General features: G+C 39.4%; 1 protein-coding gene across 1 annotated transcript in view; it reads left to right on the forward strand.

Moving 5' to 3' along the window:
• Window positions 1–5,769, forward strand: part of SHISA5 (shisa family member 5) — a 62,184-nt gene extending 56,415 nt beyond the window's left edge. Inside the window, exon 6 of the mRNA XM_081315903.1 lies at window positions 4,064–5,769. Coding sequence (XP_081172029.1) covers window positions 4,064–4,137 — 74 coding nt within the window. The 3' untranslated portion in view covers window positions 4,138–5,769. The remainder of the gene's footprint in view (window positions 1–4,063) is intronic.
• Window positions 5,770–14,083: the final 8,314 nt, after the last annotated feature.

Here is a 14,083-nt window from a genome sequence, read left to right on the forward strand (position 1 = left end):
GACACTCTAGCCTCTCTGCCTGGAAGATCTTTGGTTTATGAGGATGGGGCTTTATGGCAGATTGCTTTGATCCATGCTGCAGGATTGGTTTGGTGCACTCCATCGTCTTTCTACAATGTTTGCTGAGACATCCCAATCTAGAAGGACTTTAACCAGGATAACTTCTCTTAGTCTTTTCCTGCAAAGTAAGCTTTGCTTCATGAAAGATCTTCAGGGAGGTACTTTGCTTGTATTGCATCAAAGCAAAGCCCCCTTCAAGGATTTGAAGAGACCCAACAATATCATTTCCTGCGCAATGTTCATCAGGAAACCAGAGAGAGACCACTTTACCTATAAATCTCCATAGGGTAATACAGATGTTGTGGAGAAGAAAGAAGCTAACAACCTAACATTTCAGATGCAAAGTTGTCTTCAACTTTTGACCACAACAGGGGCCATAATTTCCATTGCTAAGCAGGCTGTTGTTAAGTGAGTCACATCCAATTTTATGATTTTTGCCACAGTTGTTAAGTGGAACACTATAGTTGTTAAGTGAATGTTTCCCCCCCATTGTTGGAAACTGGCTGGGAAGGTGATCATATGACCCCAGGATGCTGCAACCCTAGTTACCAAATGTCAGAATTTTGATTGGGTGAACATGGGTATTCTGTGAGAGTCATAAATTCAAGGGTGAGTTGTAAGTCACTTTATAACTTCAAACAGTTGCTAAACAAATGGTTGTAATTTGAAGACTATCTCTATAGAAGGAGTGTTGTTGTACAGCAGGCAATTAACTCAATAGAGAAGGAGAGCTAGGGAGACATTTTGGCTCAACAAGGAAGGCTTCCGTACAGACATCTTACAGAGCGCTCCAAGCAACATGTTTGCATTGTTTTCTCTGGCGGAAGAACAAAAGTTCCCCACGGACATTAATTCACTTTAATACGCTTCATTCTGCGATATAATTTTCAGAACTTACGGATCAAGTTGCGAGACTTTCCTTGATTTCCCAAAGGTGCTTTTTTCTTTTTTTCTTTTTATTAAAGAGTTTTAACATACAATTTTTCCTTTAAGAATCCCCCCTCCCCCTCCCTTCTCCCTCCCCCCTACCTCTCCCCCCTCCCCCCTCCCCCCCCCGACTTCCCAGAGCTAAATACAAGGTGTATATAAAAAAAACAATCATAAACAACCATATACTAACAACCATAAACTCTAAAATCCATCACTCTCTAGCTTATATAGCATACATATATATATATATTATATATATATAGAAAAACAAAAATAGAAAAAGAAGAAAAGGAAGAAGACTTATTCAAATGCTACATGAAACTTCTTAACCCTATACTTGTTCTGGATAAACTCAATCCATACGTAGTCACATCATGTTTGAAGCCAGCATGTATATTTTCTATTGCGTGTTTTGGAATTGCCCACAATGGTATCTTGCAGTCTAGTTTATGTCTGTACTTCTTCCAAACTCTCAACAATGCCTGTCTTAAAATATGCACTCTAAACACATTATCTACCTTCTTATCATACAACAAATATGCATGCCAGCCAAACAACAAATCGTGGCCCTCAAGATTTAATAATCTCTCTTGTGTCAAATTAATCCAATCACTTATTCCTACTAATGCAGCAGCTTCATAATATAGTTTAAAATTAGGCATTTTGAGACCACCTCTCTCACGAGTATCCTGCATAATCTTAAGTTTAACTCGTGGTCTTTTCCCTGCCCAAACAAATTTATTGATACCTCGCTGCCATTCCTCCAAATTAGAATCTTTCTTAAGAATCGGTATCATTTGAAATAAAAATAAAAATTTAGGCAGGACATTCATTTTCACTGCTGCGATCCGTCCCAACAAAGACAATTGCAATTTTCCCCAACTCTCCAATTCTTTTTGAATTTTCCCCCATAATTTTTCATAATTATTTTTATATAACTGTATTAGAGGGCGACAAAAGCACCCCCAAATATTTAACCCTTTTAACAATCTCAAATCCAGTTAATCCTTCTAAGAGAGCCTTTTGCGAAACTGTCATATTTTTGGCCAAGATTTTGGTTTTCTGTATATTAACTTTAAATCCAGAAACCTTCCCATATTGTGTTATTATCTCCATCAGGTCCACAACAGAGTTCTCTGGCTGGGTCACTGTAACAACCAGATCATCTGCAAATGCTCTCAATCTATAATCCTGATCTCTAATTTGTATCCCCTTAATTTTTTCCAAATTCCGTATTTTAACCAATAATATCTCTAATGTTAACACAAATAACAAGGGCGATAACGGACACCCTTGCCTTGTGCCCTTCTCAATATTACATGCTTCTGTCAGACTATTATTAACTATAATTCGGGCAGTTTGTTTTTGATATAATGCCCTAATCGGTTGCAAAATTTTTTCCCCAAAATCCATTTTATCTAAAACTTTCATCAAAAATTGCCAATTCAATTGATCAAAAGCTTTTTCAGCATCTAGAAAAATTAACGCCGCAGAGATCTGGTTGTTCCTTTCCAAAAACTCTAACACATCAACTATATGCCTCACATTATTTTTCATTTGCCTACCACTAATAAACCCCGTTTGGTCCCCATGAATCACCTGTTGCAGAACCCTCATCAGTCTATTAGCCAAAACCTTAGCAAATATCTTATAATCTGTATTTAAAAGCGATATCGGTCTATAATTTTTGACTTGAGTAGCATCTTGGTCTTCCTTCGGAATCAAAGAAATAAAAGCTGTTCTCCAAGACGGTGGCACCTTTCCCCCCCTCTGGATTGTCTGGAACAGTTCCTTTAACGGTTTCATCATCTCTAATTGTAAATTTTTATAGTAAGCCGCAGACAAACCATCCGTACCTGGTGCTTTATCCACCTTCAATTCCTTAATTGCTGTAAAAATTTCTTCTTCTGTAATTAGTTGATTAATCTCCTCTTTTTGTACTTGCGTAAGAACCGGGATGCTAGCATTCTCCAAATATATATCAATGTCTTTTTCATTAATCTTCTCCTTAGCATATAATTTAGAATAAAAATCCACAAAAGCGTCCTTGATAAGGTCCTGTTGAAACACAACCCTTCCTTTATACTCAATTTTGTCTATATTAGAAGCCCTTTGTTTTTTCCTCAATCTATAAGCTAACCATCTACCTGGTTTATTAGCGTTGCAAAAAGTATTATGCCTGGCAAACCGCAAATTGGTTGCCACTTGGTCAGCCATTAATTTATCAAATTGTCCTCTTAACAATTTAATAGCCTCCTTAGTCTTCACATCCTCTGAATTCAAAATCAAAGCCTTTTCTTTTTCCTTTATTTCATTCTCCAGTTCTTTCCTCCTAGCTTCCACAGCACGTCTATGTTTATTATTCATATATATCAACACCCCTCTCATATAGGCCTTGCTAGCATCCCAAACCATATCCATAGAGGTGCCCTTATTCATATTAATTTCAAAAAAATCCTTCATCCGCTGCTTGCATTCTTCCACATTTCTCTGATTTCTAAACAAATTCTCGTTTACGCGCCATGAGCGCCTGTCTCTATTCTCCTTATCAATCTCTAGCCAAACTGGACTATGATCAGAGATAGTTCTTGCACAAATCTTCACCTTTTTAGTCCTCAAAAAAAATCATTAGTCAACAAAATAAAATCAATCCTAGAAAAAGATTGATGTCTGTCAGAATAAAAAGTATAATCCTTTTCCTGCAAATGTCTCTCACGCCAAATATCTCGCAGTTCCAAGTCATCTTTCATTTCAAAAAAGGATTTAGGCAGTCTTGTTGTTGTTTTTCTTGTTTTTTCCTTGAAGATGTTTCACTTCTCATCCAAGAAGCTTCTTGGATCAGAAGCGAAACATCTTCACAGAAAAAAAACAACAGTCCAGTCGCCTCCTGAAAAAAGCACCTTTGGGACAACCATGACTTGGATGACTGAGAATCTCCATAGACACTTTCTTGATTGCGTATGGACACTAGCTCTTGTGATGAAAATCTAAAAAATATGCAGAAATAAATATAAAAAGATAAACTGTGGACAGCCACTAACCTGCTGTGCTTTTCTGTTTGTTTCTTTTACAGCTGGTGCCTCAGCTCCTTCAGCTCAACCCCCTTATAATCCAGCATATATGGATCCTCCAAAGGCTTCCTACTAAATGGACTTTTGCTGTGTGTCTTCAAATTGCCTTTTTCACCAGGAGTTATTTCTGAAGATGTTATTCCGACATATCTGTTTGGAGGGGTGGGGTCACTGTTTAGACAATTTTATTTACAGTGCATTGAGACGTGCAAGAAATTCAAGCAATTAAAATATGATTTTTTTGTAAAAAAAAAAGTAGGGGTGAATCTAAGAAAGAACTTAAAAAGTAAACATCAAGAATATAATTGGATTAAATAGGAACAATCATTTGTGGAATTATTTTGCCATTATTTCATCAAAATCAATTTAGAATGGGCTAATTTCTGCTCCAGGGAAGAGTAATATCTGCTGTGAAACAATGTTTTATGAGTAATAGGGAAATAGCTCTTTAGCAAGAAATGGGGCATGTTGTTCAATAATTCTCTTGTTTTTGTCCATTATGCAGCACTTGCACAGCCATTCAGTATCACAGTGCAAATATCTGAATTTCATTGGAATTTTGTCACTATGCCAAAAAAATCTTTTGTATTCTCTGTTGCATGGAGATTGTTGAATAGGATCATTTATCAGCTTTCTGTGTTCTGCAACAAAACATTACAGCATGTTGTGCTCTTATGAAAGAAGACCCAGACTCGGACCAAACAAAGATAAATAATGTGACCTTTTCTACTTTTATATGTAGTTCCCAGAATCCCTTGCCCTTAGCACCCAGAAGCTGCTGGGAATTTAAATCCAGCTGGAGGGATGTTAAATTACATAGCCCTGGTCTAGGCTATTTAAATGGGACATTTCATTCCTCCCCACATTAACCATTTTTCTTATCTAACTGACAATCGGTTTCCTATAGGCATATACATATAGTTTTGATTAAGGCTGTATTTGCTTTAATTAGTCTCACCAGCCTGAGCTTACTATTAGAAGGAGGAAATATCACAGTAATATTTCATTTTAAATGGATGTTTTGCTGCCATTTCAGAACAATCCATTTCTCAGTTGAAAGTAATTTTTCAACTACTTAAGGAGAGAGAAAGAGATGCATTTCTGTCTTGAAACAAACATTATCCCAGGTTTTATTCCAGCATGACTCAGTCTGTTTTTACTTCCACATATGGTCTCACAAAGAATACCTCTCTCTATCCCTGTGCTGTATTATGGAATCATAGTATTATTTTGCTGAAGGCCGTTTGCCTGCTTGCCTCGAGCTGCTTCTGTTTCCTTATTTAGGCTATATATGCTGAGGTTAGTTTCTAATGATTGTAATGTGTGAAATCACGGTTAACATTGGCAGATTTCAGTAATTCGCAACTATAACATAATTTCTCAAAAGTATTTGCTTACGGTATGTAAAATTTATAATAAAAGGTGTTTCTTTAAAGGCACTTTCTACTGCTAGAAGTGGGTCCTGTTACAATTCACAGTACTTGTATGAAGGATTGTAACAAGTGGCACATGTAGTGTCTCAATTAAAATGCTGCATTTTTTGTTGAAGAAGAGATGTTAGTTTATCCTTTTTTATTGTGAACTTTTAAAGTGCCTTTTCAAATTTTTGTAACTTGCGTCACCATAGCAATTGTACAATATTAATGTGCTGTGATATTTTTGTTCCGAATCTTGATTTTGTTTTTAATAAAATTTCCCTTTACATGTTGTTGCTTCTGGTAAAGAAAATACATTCAGAAAAAAGGCGAGCGTATGTGTGGATATTTCTAATAAATCAGACCATTTAAAATACACATTGCTTTTAAATGACTTGAATTTGGCTTAGATTAAAAGTGTTTGCATCCTTGAACTAAATGTTAGTGGTCCTAACTCAAAATTGCATGGAGCTGTTTTCACATACACTTGATGTTATATTTGTTTTAATTAAACATCCCCACACATTTCAATGGGACTAAGATTTCTTTTTCCTGGTGATGGCTCTTTTTTCATGTGACCTCTAATTGTGAGCAGTCTTAGGAAGATACAACAAAGCCCAACTTCCAGCTTCTTTTGTGCCTCTAAAATAGTTTTTTTATTGAGTATTCTATTGTGTTACAGTATGTTGGAATGTGACTCAGGATAGGAGCAGATACAGATATACAGAGAGAAGGAGAGTAGTTAAACAAATGAGGGATTAATAAAGAAAAATATTTGTAGCTCAGGGTTGACATGAAGGATCCTTGGTGCTCTCTGAGCTTGCTTGTTTTCTTGCAGATGTTAGCACTAATGATGTTACCTAGTTTGGGTAATGAAACATCTGTAAGAAAACAAGCAAACTCAGAGAGCACCAATAAACCCTCAAACAAGGAGTTTTATTCTGGCACTGATTTCTGTACTAATGAAGTAGTATGAAGTTCTAATATATAGAAGTAGAGTATTGTTTCCAGAATAGGAGAGAAAATATAAGAAATTAAGCCTTAACCTACTTAAACTTCCCTCCCTCTAGTCTCTTTCCTTTACTATGGTGGCCTCTCCTGCTTCTTATCTTGGGTATTGACACTGGAATGACTTGAGTATTCTCCTGGCTGTTTACCTCCCAAAGTCATTAATTCAGAGTGTCCCACCATCCTGCATCTGAACCTCCATACCTAAAGCAGTCTATTCTCCTGGCCTTTCCTTTGGAGGGCAATAAAACATTGATTTAGTTATAGGTGAAACATCTGTGTGAACATTCCTGTACTCCTGAGGAAGTGAGAGTGTGAGGGCTGAAGAGAAACACAATAAATTTTGAATGAGGTGGGATGAGTGTGGAAACAATGAGACAGTATTAATAAATGTGGATGGTATCAAAACATGGCCCCTGAAAAAGGAGGTGGTTTGATCAAACGGGGAAAGAAGGCGGAGTGAATTGCAGAACAAATACAGAAAGAAGAAGAAATGGTTTAAGAGGGAGGGGGCAACCTGAGAAAAATCTGGATGGAGTTAATGAGAAATGAAAACAGGGATATGAAAAATTTAGGGAATAAAAATCCAGGTAAAATTAATGGATTGTGCTAATAATGTGTGCAAATATGTTCCAATCACCAAAAGAACTCGAGTTGAAAAAAATTATTAGGGAAGAAAATTTTGAGCAAGTGCTCAACATCATCTTAAACCTAAACTTCAATATTTCACTATTATTCTTTCTACACATTATATGCCTCAACAAGAAAAGTATGTTCATTTATTACGTTATCCATTTAGTATTACAAAACATTTGTTTTCCTCACTTTCATTATGAACTTTCAATAAAGATGAAATATAGAGCTTTCAGTAGTATGCCTGTTAAAAAAAAGTCAAACTAATTAGAAAAAAAATAACTTCCTTATGATTTAGCATGTAAAACAGGTTCAAATCTGGGGTCTGTTCCTGACCTTATAATGACCCTTATAGAGCTACAATTTGCATAGTCTGATCCAGTACATGAATCTTGAGTAGGATTGCATAATGTGCAGAACAATAAGCCCTTTCATATATATGGAAAAAACACAAATTAAACTTTTCTTTTTTTTAGCTGTATGGGGTGTGTCTTTATTGTTTTTTAAACCAGCCAAGCATCATTGTAACTAAATTACTGAATTACTTGCAAAAACTACCTGCTGATTGTTTGGAGATAAAATGTACTGATTCTGCAGCTACAAAGCCAGGAGCATGTGCAGAGGGCAATAAAAAGGCCAAGATGGTGGCTACCACTTTATAATCAAAGCTCTAACCCTTTCATAGGTGTTTAATTGAGGCACCAATCATGCTGTTTTTGATACCCCTAGATAGCTCTGAATTATGGTCTTTATAGCAAGAATATATTGGGGAGACAGGTGGGGTGTATGGCTAAGCATGTTTCTGTTACTATCTCCTGTTCTGCTATTGTTTTTTCCTTCTTGTATTTCACTCCTTTCCTCTTGGAGCAACTTCAAAGTGTTTTTTTTCATTTGTCCTCCTCCTTCCCTCACTCCTCTTCCCTGCAGCTTCCTCTGTCTTCAATCACCTAATCCCCAAATGCTAACATCACCCATGGTTTCTACCACACCTCTATTTTGAGTAGCCTGAGAACAGCCCAGGGATAAACAACATGGCAACTGCTTTAGGAAGAAGGTTACAGTTTATTGCAGAGGAAAGCCAAACAGAAAGATGGTTCCAGCAGAAAAAGGACTGAGCACATGGAGGGAGTGGGTTTTATACCCCCTGGAGTCTTTTGTTTGGAGTTATTTCCTGTTTCAGGCTTTGTATTTCCTGTGTCATGTATTCTGACCTGAGTCTGGGTGTGCCTTTCTGGTATTCTTGATGGCTGTGGGTCAATCCTATTATGTCCAAAGGTATCCTGCTTCCCTGGGACTGGGGTATGTAGATTTTAGGTCTTTGTCTTCCTAAGCTTCCAGCTCCAACTTTCCTGATGGTTTACATTTGCATGTCTATAGAACTGGTTTTCTGCTTGGGGGAAGGAGACCTGGGCTATTAAGAAAACTGGGCATGCTTTCCTGGTTCTTCAATATCTTTTTAGGAAATATATTTTTCTGCCCTTTTTAATATTTCCTTCTCTGGGGAGCTTACTTCCCTCATTAGGAAGGATAATATTAACTTGATTCCTTCTGCTGCCTTCACCATCTTCAACAAGGGGTTGCTGAGTCCTGCCAACTGTGAAGGCCACCTTATCTTCAAGTCTTAGCTTCCTTAATCTCTGTTTCTTCTTCCCCAATGAAAATTGAACCAAAAAGAACCTTTCTAATAGTCATTAACATTTCTTGTAAGACTTTAGAAAACTATGATTTCCCCTTGAAAGGTTAGATGAAAGAAAGTATGTGCAGATGAGGCACATCAGAAGAAGGGTCATATGTGGAGATAGGACCCAGGTGTGGTTGAGATGAACATGGGAGTGAGGAAGATGAAATCTGAGAAGAAACATCTACTCTTAAACAACTTTTTCTTAAACAGCTTTTTTCCTTTCTGCTCACTGAGGGTTTTGCAGACAAGCTAGCTAACAGTTGACATATTAGGGGGCTGTGGGGTATGGGGGATGCAGGGCCAATGAAGAGAGACAGAATCACTGGTTTAACCACTTAGCCAGGATGCTGAGTTTTATTTACAAGAAATGTTAAAACCACATAGCTGGCACAGGAAATTAGAAGCTTTGCAATATTCCCGTGACCTAAGGAGGGCAAAGGTCGTCCGATACTGCTATTTTGCATAGCAAGCGAGAAAGCTTTAGAGGGCTGCAATCCAGGTAACCAATCAATATTATATGTTATGCATGCATTCAAATCTAGACAGCACACTAAAAAGCAGAGACATCACCCTGTCAACAAAAGTGCGTATAGTCAAGGCTATGGTCTTCCCAGTTGCAATGTATGGCAGTGAAAGTTGGACCATAAGAAAGGCTGAGCGCAAAAGAATTGAGGCCTTTGAACTCTGGTGCTGGAGAAGACTCCTGCGAGTCCCTTGGACTGCAAGGCGATCAAACCGGTCAGTCCTAGAGGAGATCAACCCTGACTGCTCTTTAGAAGGCCAGATCCTGAAGCTAAAACTCAAATACTTTGGCCACCTAATGAGGAGGAAGGACTCACTGGAGAAGAGCCTAATGCTGGGAAAGATTGAGGGCAATAGAAGAAGGGGACGACAGAGAATGAGGTGGCTGGATGGAGTCACTGAAGCAGTAGGCGTGAGCTTAACTGGACTCCAGAAGATGGTAGAGGACAGGAAGGCCTGGAGGAACATTGTCCATAGGGTCGCGATGGGTCGGACACGACTTCGCAACTAACAACAACAACAACAACAATGCATGCATTATTGGGGGGAGGGAAAAGGGATGTATTGGGTGGGCAGAGGGGTGTATGAAAATCACCTTTGGTTATAAAACTGCTGTAAAATTGTAAAGGACCGCCTTGGTAGCTTCCAAAGCCAAGGTGACTTTTATTCCTTCGTACCAAAATAAAAGTCTCTTTTTCTATACTTTGGGTTTGGTGTAATCACTTGGCTTCAACACCAAGCTAAGACCCAGTCTTAGGAACACAACACACTCACATATTGGAATTGTGGTCCAGGTTGGAGAAGACTCTGCATCCAGAACTTGAGATGTACTTTTCAAAATCCTCCCTCTTTAGAATCTCCTTTCAACAGTAACCTCTGTCTTGCTTTTCAGGAGAAACAGTAGATTACAACCTATTCAGAAAGCATTGAATAGCAAAGAAGGAAGGAGCAGGTCACAAGGGTGGGTGGAAACTTTGCTGGAAATGTGCATTGTCTGACATGTGTGCAGATGGAGTTATTTTAAAGCTGAGTTGGAGATGGTAGAAGGAAGAAGAAAGGATTACTGAGCTTGTTTTGCAGTCAACTTTTGTTCCAAAGCTTTTACAATCAGAGATCTTAGAAGGTTTTTTTAATACAAAAAACATTACCACGGTTTCTGTTTTGGACTGAATTTTTTTTTAACCAACACTAACTTATTTTATTTATGAAATTAAAATGGGGAAAACTGCTGTGGAAAATTAAAGAGAAGGGTCAGAACAGCATCTAGCTACTGTCTGAAGGATTCTTTATTGGGTCTGACAGCAAGAAGAATTAGAAGGGGATCCAATTACCATCCATGATTATTTATAGAGAAAATGTTAATAAATCCCTGTTTTTTCCCCACCCAATTACTTGGAACTGCTAGAGTCCAAGCCTCCATTAGCAAAAAGAAAAAAAATATCTTTTTAACTATTCCACCATGCTGGGAAGGAGATTTAAAAGAATCTGACTTTTGATCTTTGATGCCATTAAGAAACCAATCTGCTTAACGAGAAAAGAGAAGCTGATTGATTTAAAAATGAGCCTCACTGAATTTGCTGTCTTTACTTTGATTAGCAGGATATTACCAAATGTATTTCACAAGCAAAACTATAGCCAAAATATGTTTTTCTTTATACAGCTGCATTCACACAGTATACTTATCTGATTATCAAATTAATCCAACAGGCAGCTGGAACTCCCCTCCTGCTCTGCCCTGCCCAAGCCCAGCCCCAGAGCTGTCCCGTGCATCCCACACCCCTGCACCTTGGGGCCCAGAAGCCAGCACCCCCCCCCACTGCCCCACCATCTGCCTTCCCTTTTCTCACCTCGCAGCAGCGGCACCAGCAGCAGCAGCCCCGTCCAGCAGGAGCCCCGTTTCCCCTCAACCCCCCCCCGAGCCTGGGAAGCCCAACCTGGGCAAGGAAAGTGAGCACAGCACCTCTGATGTACAATAATCTGCAGTTACTCAAATACAATCATGACACCTTCTTCTGGAACATCGTCATAACTCTCCAAATCCCAAATTCCGCCCTGAATTTCTTGCAATTCCATTTCCTGTAGAACCATTGGCCCCAATCTCTCATGTCCAGCAACAGAGCTCTCCTTAAATGAGCACTTCATGTCCATGTAGCCAGACTCGTAGTGCACTGGCAACACAGCCATCAGTGATTTTATCCCATGAATTCTTCACCCAAGTCAGGACCTCTGGCAGGCTAGGCTTCCAAAGTTTCCACGCTGATTTCTCTCCATTCTATTTTAAATGTAGACATTAATTTCCATGTGCAAGTGGTCCTTGTTTATTGCAATACCAAAAATCTGGAGATAGGCATTCCTGTGGGAATCATTATTTGATCTATTCTTCTCTCTGCAAGGAAGTTCTTCATGTCTTTAGTGCAGTGAGTGCTGGCTGAATCACAGACTAGCAGATCTCTTTGGCCACCTCGCAAAACAAGTGGCAGCATTAAATCGACCTACTTCCTTATAACTGCTTGTGTGCACCAGGCTTCTTCAGTTTCAAGAACATAAATGCCTGAAACACGTTCAAGCTTATCTTTCTTGCCCTTAGTGATGATTAGAGGTGGGGCTTTCTTTCCATCCAGATGAAGTGCCAAAATACTGGTAACACCTGCACTTTCGTAACCAGTGGAGGAAATGTAGATTGATGAGACACCCCTTTGATCAATTGCCATTTGAGATCCTTGGCCCATAAACACTGCAGTTTCATCCATAGCAATCGTGTTGGAGAGTTGGTATTTAGAAAAATCGGTGCCATCAACAAAGGACTTGAATGCAAGTACACATTTAATAAGTTCATTATCTTCCAGTTTGAACAGTGTTGTCGATCTTCTTAGAGACAGTTCATATCGCTGAAGGAAGCCATCCAGCCAGTGTTGAGATGCTTTGAATTCTGGGGATGTTTCTAACTGTGGTGCCATTGCAAGGGCAAGTGCTTGCTTGAATATCAGCCCTGCGTACAACCAAAGCCTTTGCTCTTCTGTCAGCAATCCATTCACAGATGCTGTCTTCCAGTTCAGGAAATAATGGTTGCCGATCTGAGCCACACTTGCACTTCTTAGCATTTCCCTAGTCCACCTGTTGACTGAGGTTATTGTACTCTGCTCGCCATTTTGGGGCCATTCGGAGAACCAGCTGCTTCTCTTTGCAGAAAGCCATAAGATTCTTGTTCCTTTCTTGAACTCAACAGAATAGCTCTTTGTTTTTGCACTCATCTTGTCTGGGGGTCAAAATATCATTCCCATTAAATCTATCATTAAATCAGGGGTGATGGCTGCAGGGCCCTGAGATGTGCGGGTACAGGGTGCGTGGTGGAGCTCCAGGGCTGGGCTTGGGTGGGTGGAGCAGGGAGGGGAGTCCTGGATGCTTCTTGGGGATGGGGGCTCCCTGCCCTTCACTGAGGCTGTCACGGTGGGGTGGCGGGTGGGAGGCTCGTCCTGTGTGTGCAGTGGAGCTGGAGGGCAAGGGTGGATGGTGAGGACCAAGCACTCAGGGGTTGTGGCGTGGCACCGCCCCTGCCCTTCCACCTCCCTCTCCTCACGGGGGCGGCACCAGCAGCAGATGGAGGCAGAGACATGGAGGGAGGCATGAGAACCGGCCTGCCAGATGTGCTGCGTGGTTGCTTATTTCATTGCGGCCACAGGCAAGCAAAGACAGACTAATTAATATTTTATAATTTAATACGTCTGTTGTGTGTTGCAATGGATGTACTAAATGCGTCCATCTGGTTGATGATCTTAACTGGGACTTATTTTGGGGGTAGGGCTTATATTACGAGCATCCTGAAAAATCATGTATGAGTTTGTTTTCTGATTGGGTCTTATTTCGGGGAAGCACAGTATTATCTAGTAGATTCATTGAAGCTCTAGAATTTAAAATGAACTCATGCTAAATTCTTTGCTTTCTTAACATGCAGGAAACTACTTCCAACTAAAATGGCAAACAGAATAATGTAGACAATAACAGCATTTTTCACAGTAGCATTTTTCTCAACTAGATCACTGTAGCTTAGATGCAAAGGAATTTAACAACAGGAGAAGCTTTCACTTTCCACTGATCTTTGAGAATTCTTCTAACTGTAGATTCACCAGTTCTGGCAGAAGCCAAAATACTGCTGGGAGAAATATAGTTCTCCCAACAGAGGTATTCTGTCTTCAGGTGTAGATTACAACATTATGCAGAGTGCTAATAAATTATCCTTACAACAAAAGGCATGTCAAGTCATTCTTTTTTTTTAAAAAAAACCTGGTTTAAGCCAAACATAGTTCAAAAAAAAATCCAGGAAATTGAAACATATAATTAAATTCTCAAATTTTGTTTAACATAAGCTATGAGCCTTGGTGGAGCAGTGGGCTAATGCCTCCTTAAGTAACACCAGCTGCCTGCAATTAGTGCAGGTTCGCATCCCACCAGGCTCAAGGTTGACTCAGCCTTCCATCCTTCTGAGGTAGGTAAAATGAGGACCCAGATTGTTGGGGGCAATTAAGCTGACTTTGTAATAATGCCGCTTGGGGGTGTGTGTGAAAGCCCTAATAAGCAGGCATATACATAGAATGAAGGCTACTGCTAAGCTTGTAAGCTGCCCTGAGTCTTCGGAGAAGGGCGGGATATAAATGGAATTAAAATAAAAAATAAATAAAAATATGAAGGCTTTGTTCCCATTTTGAACTCCCTGGCGGATTTACAGCTCACTATTCTTACACCCTGCTCCTATTAATCCTTCAGGT

This window comes from Vipera berus, assembly GCF_964194415.1.
Source record: "Vipera berus genome assembly, chromosome: 2".
Lineage (NCBI taxonomy): Eukaryota > Metazoa > Chordata > Lepidosauria > Squamata > Viperidae > Vipera > Vipera berus.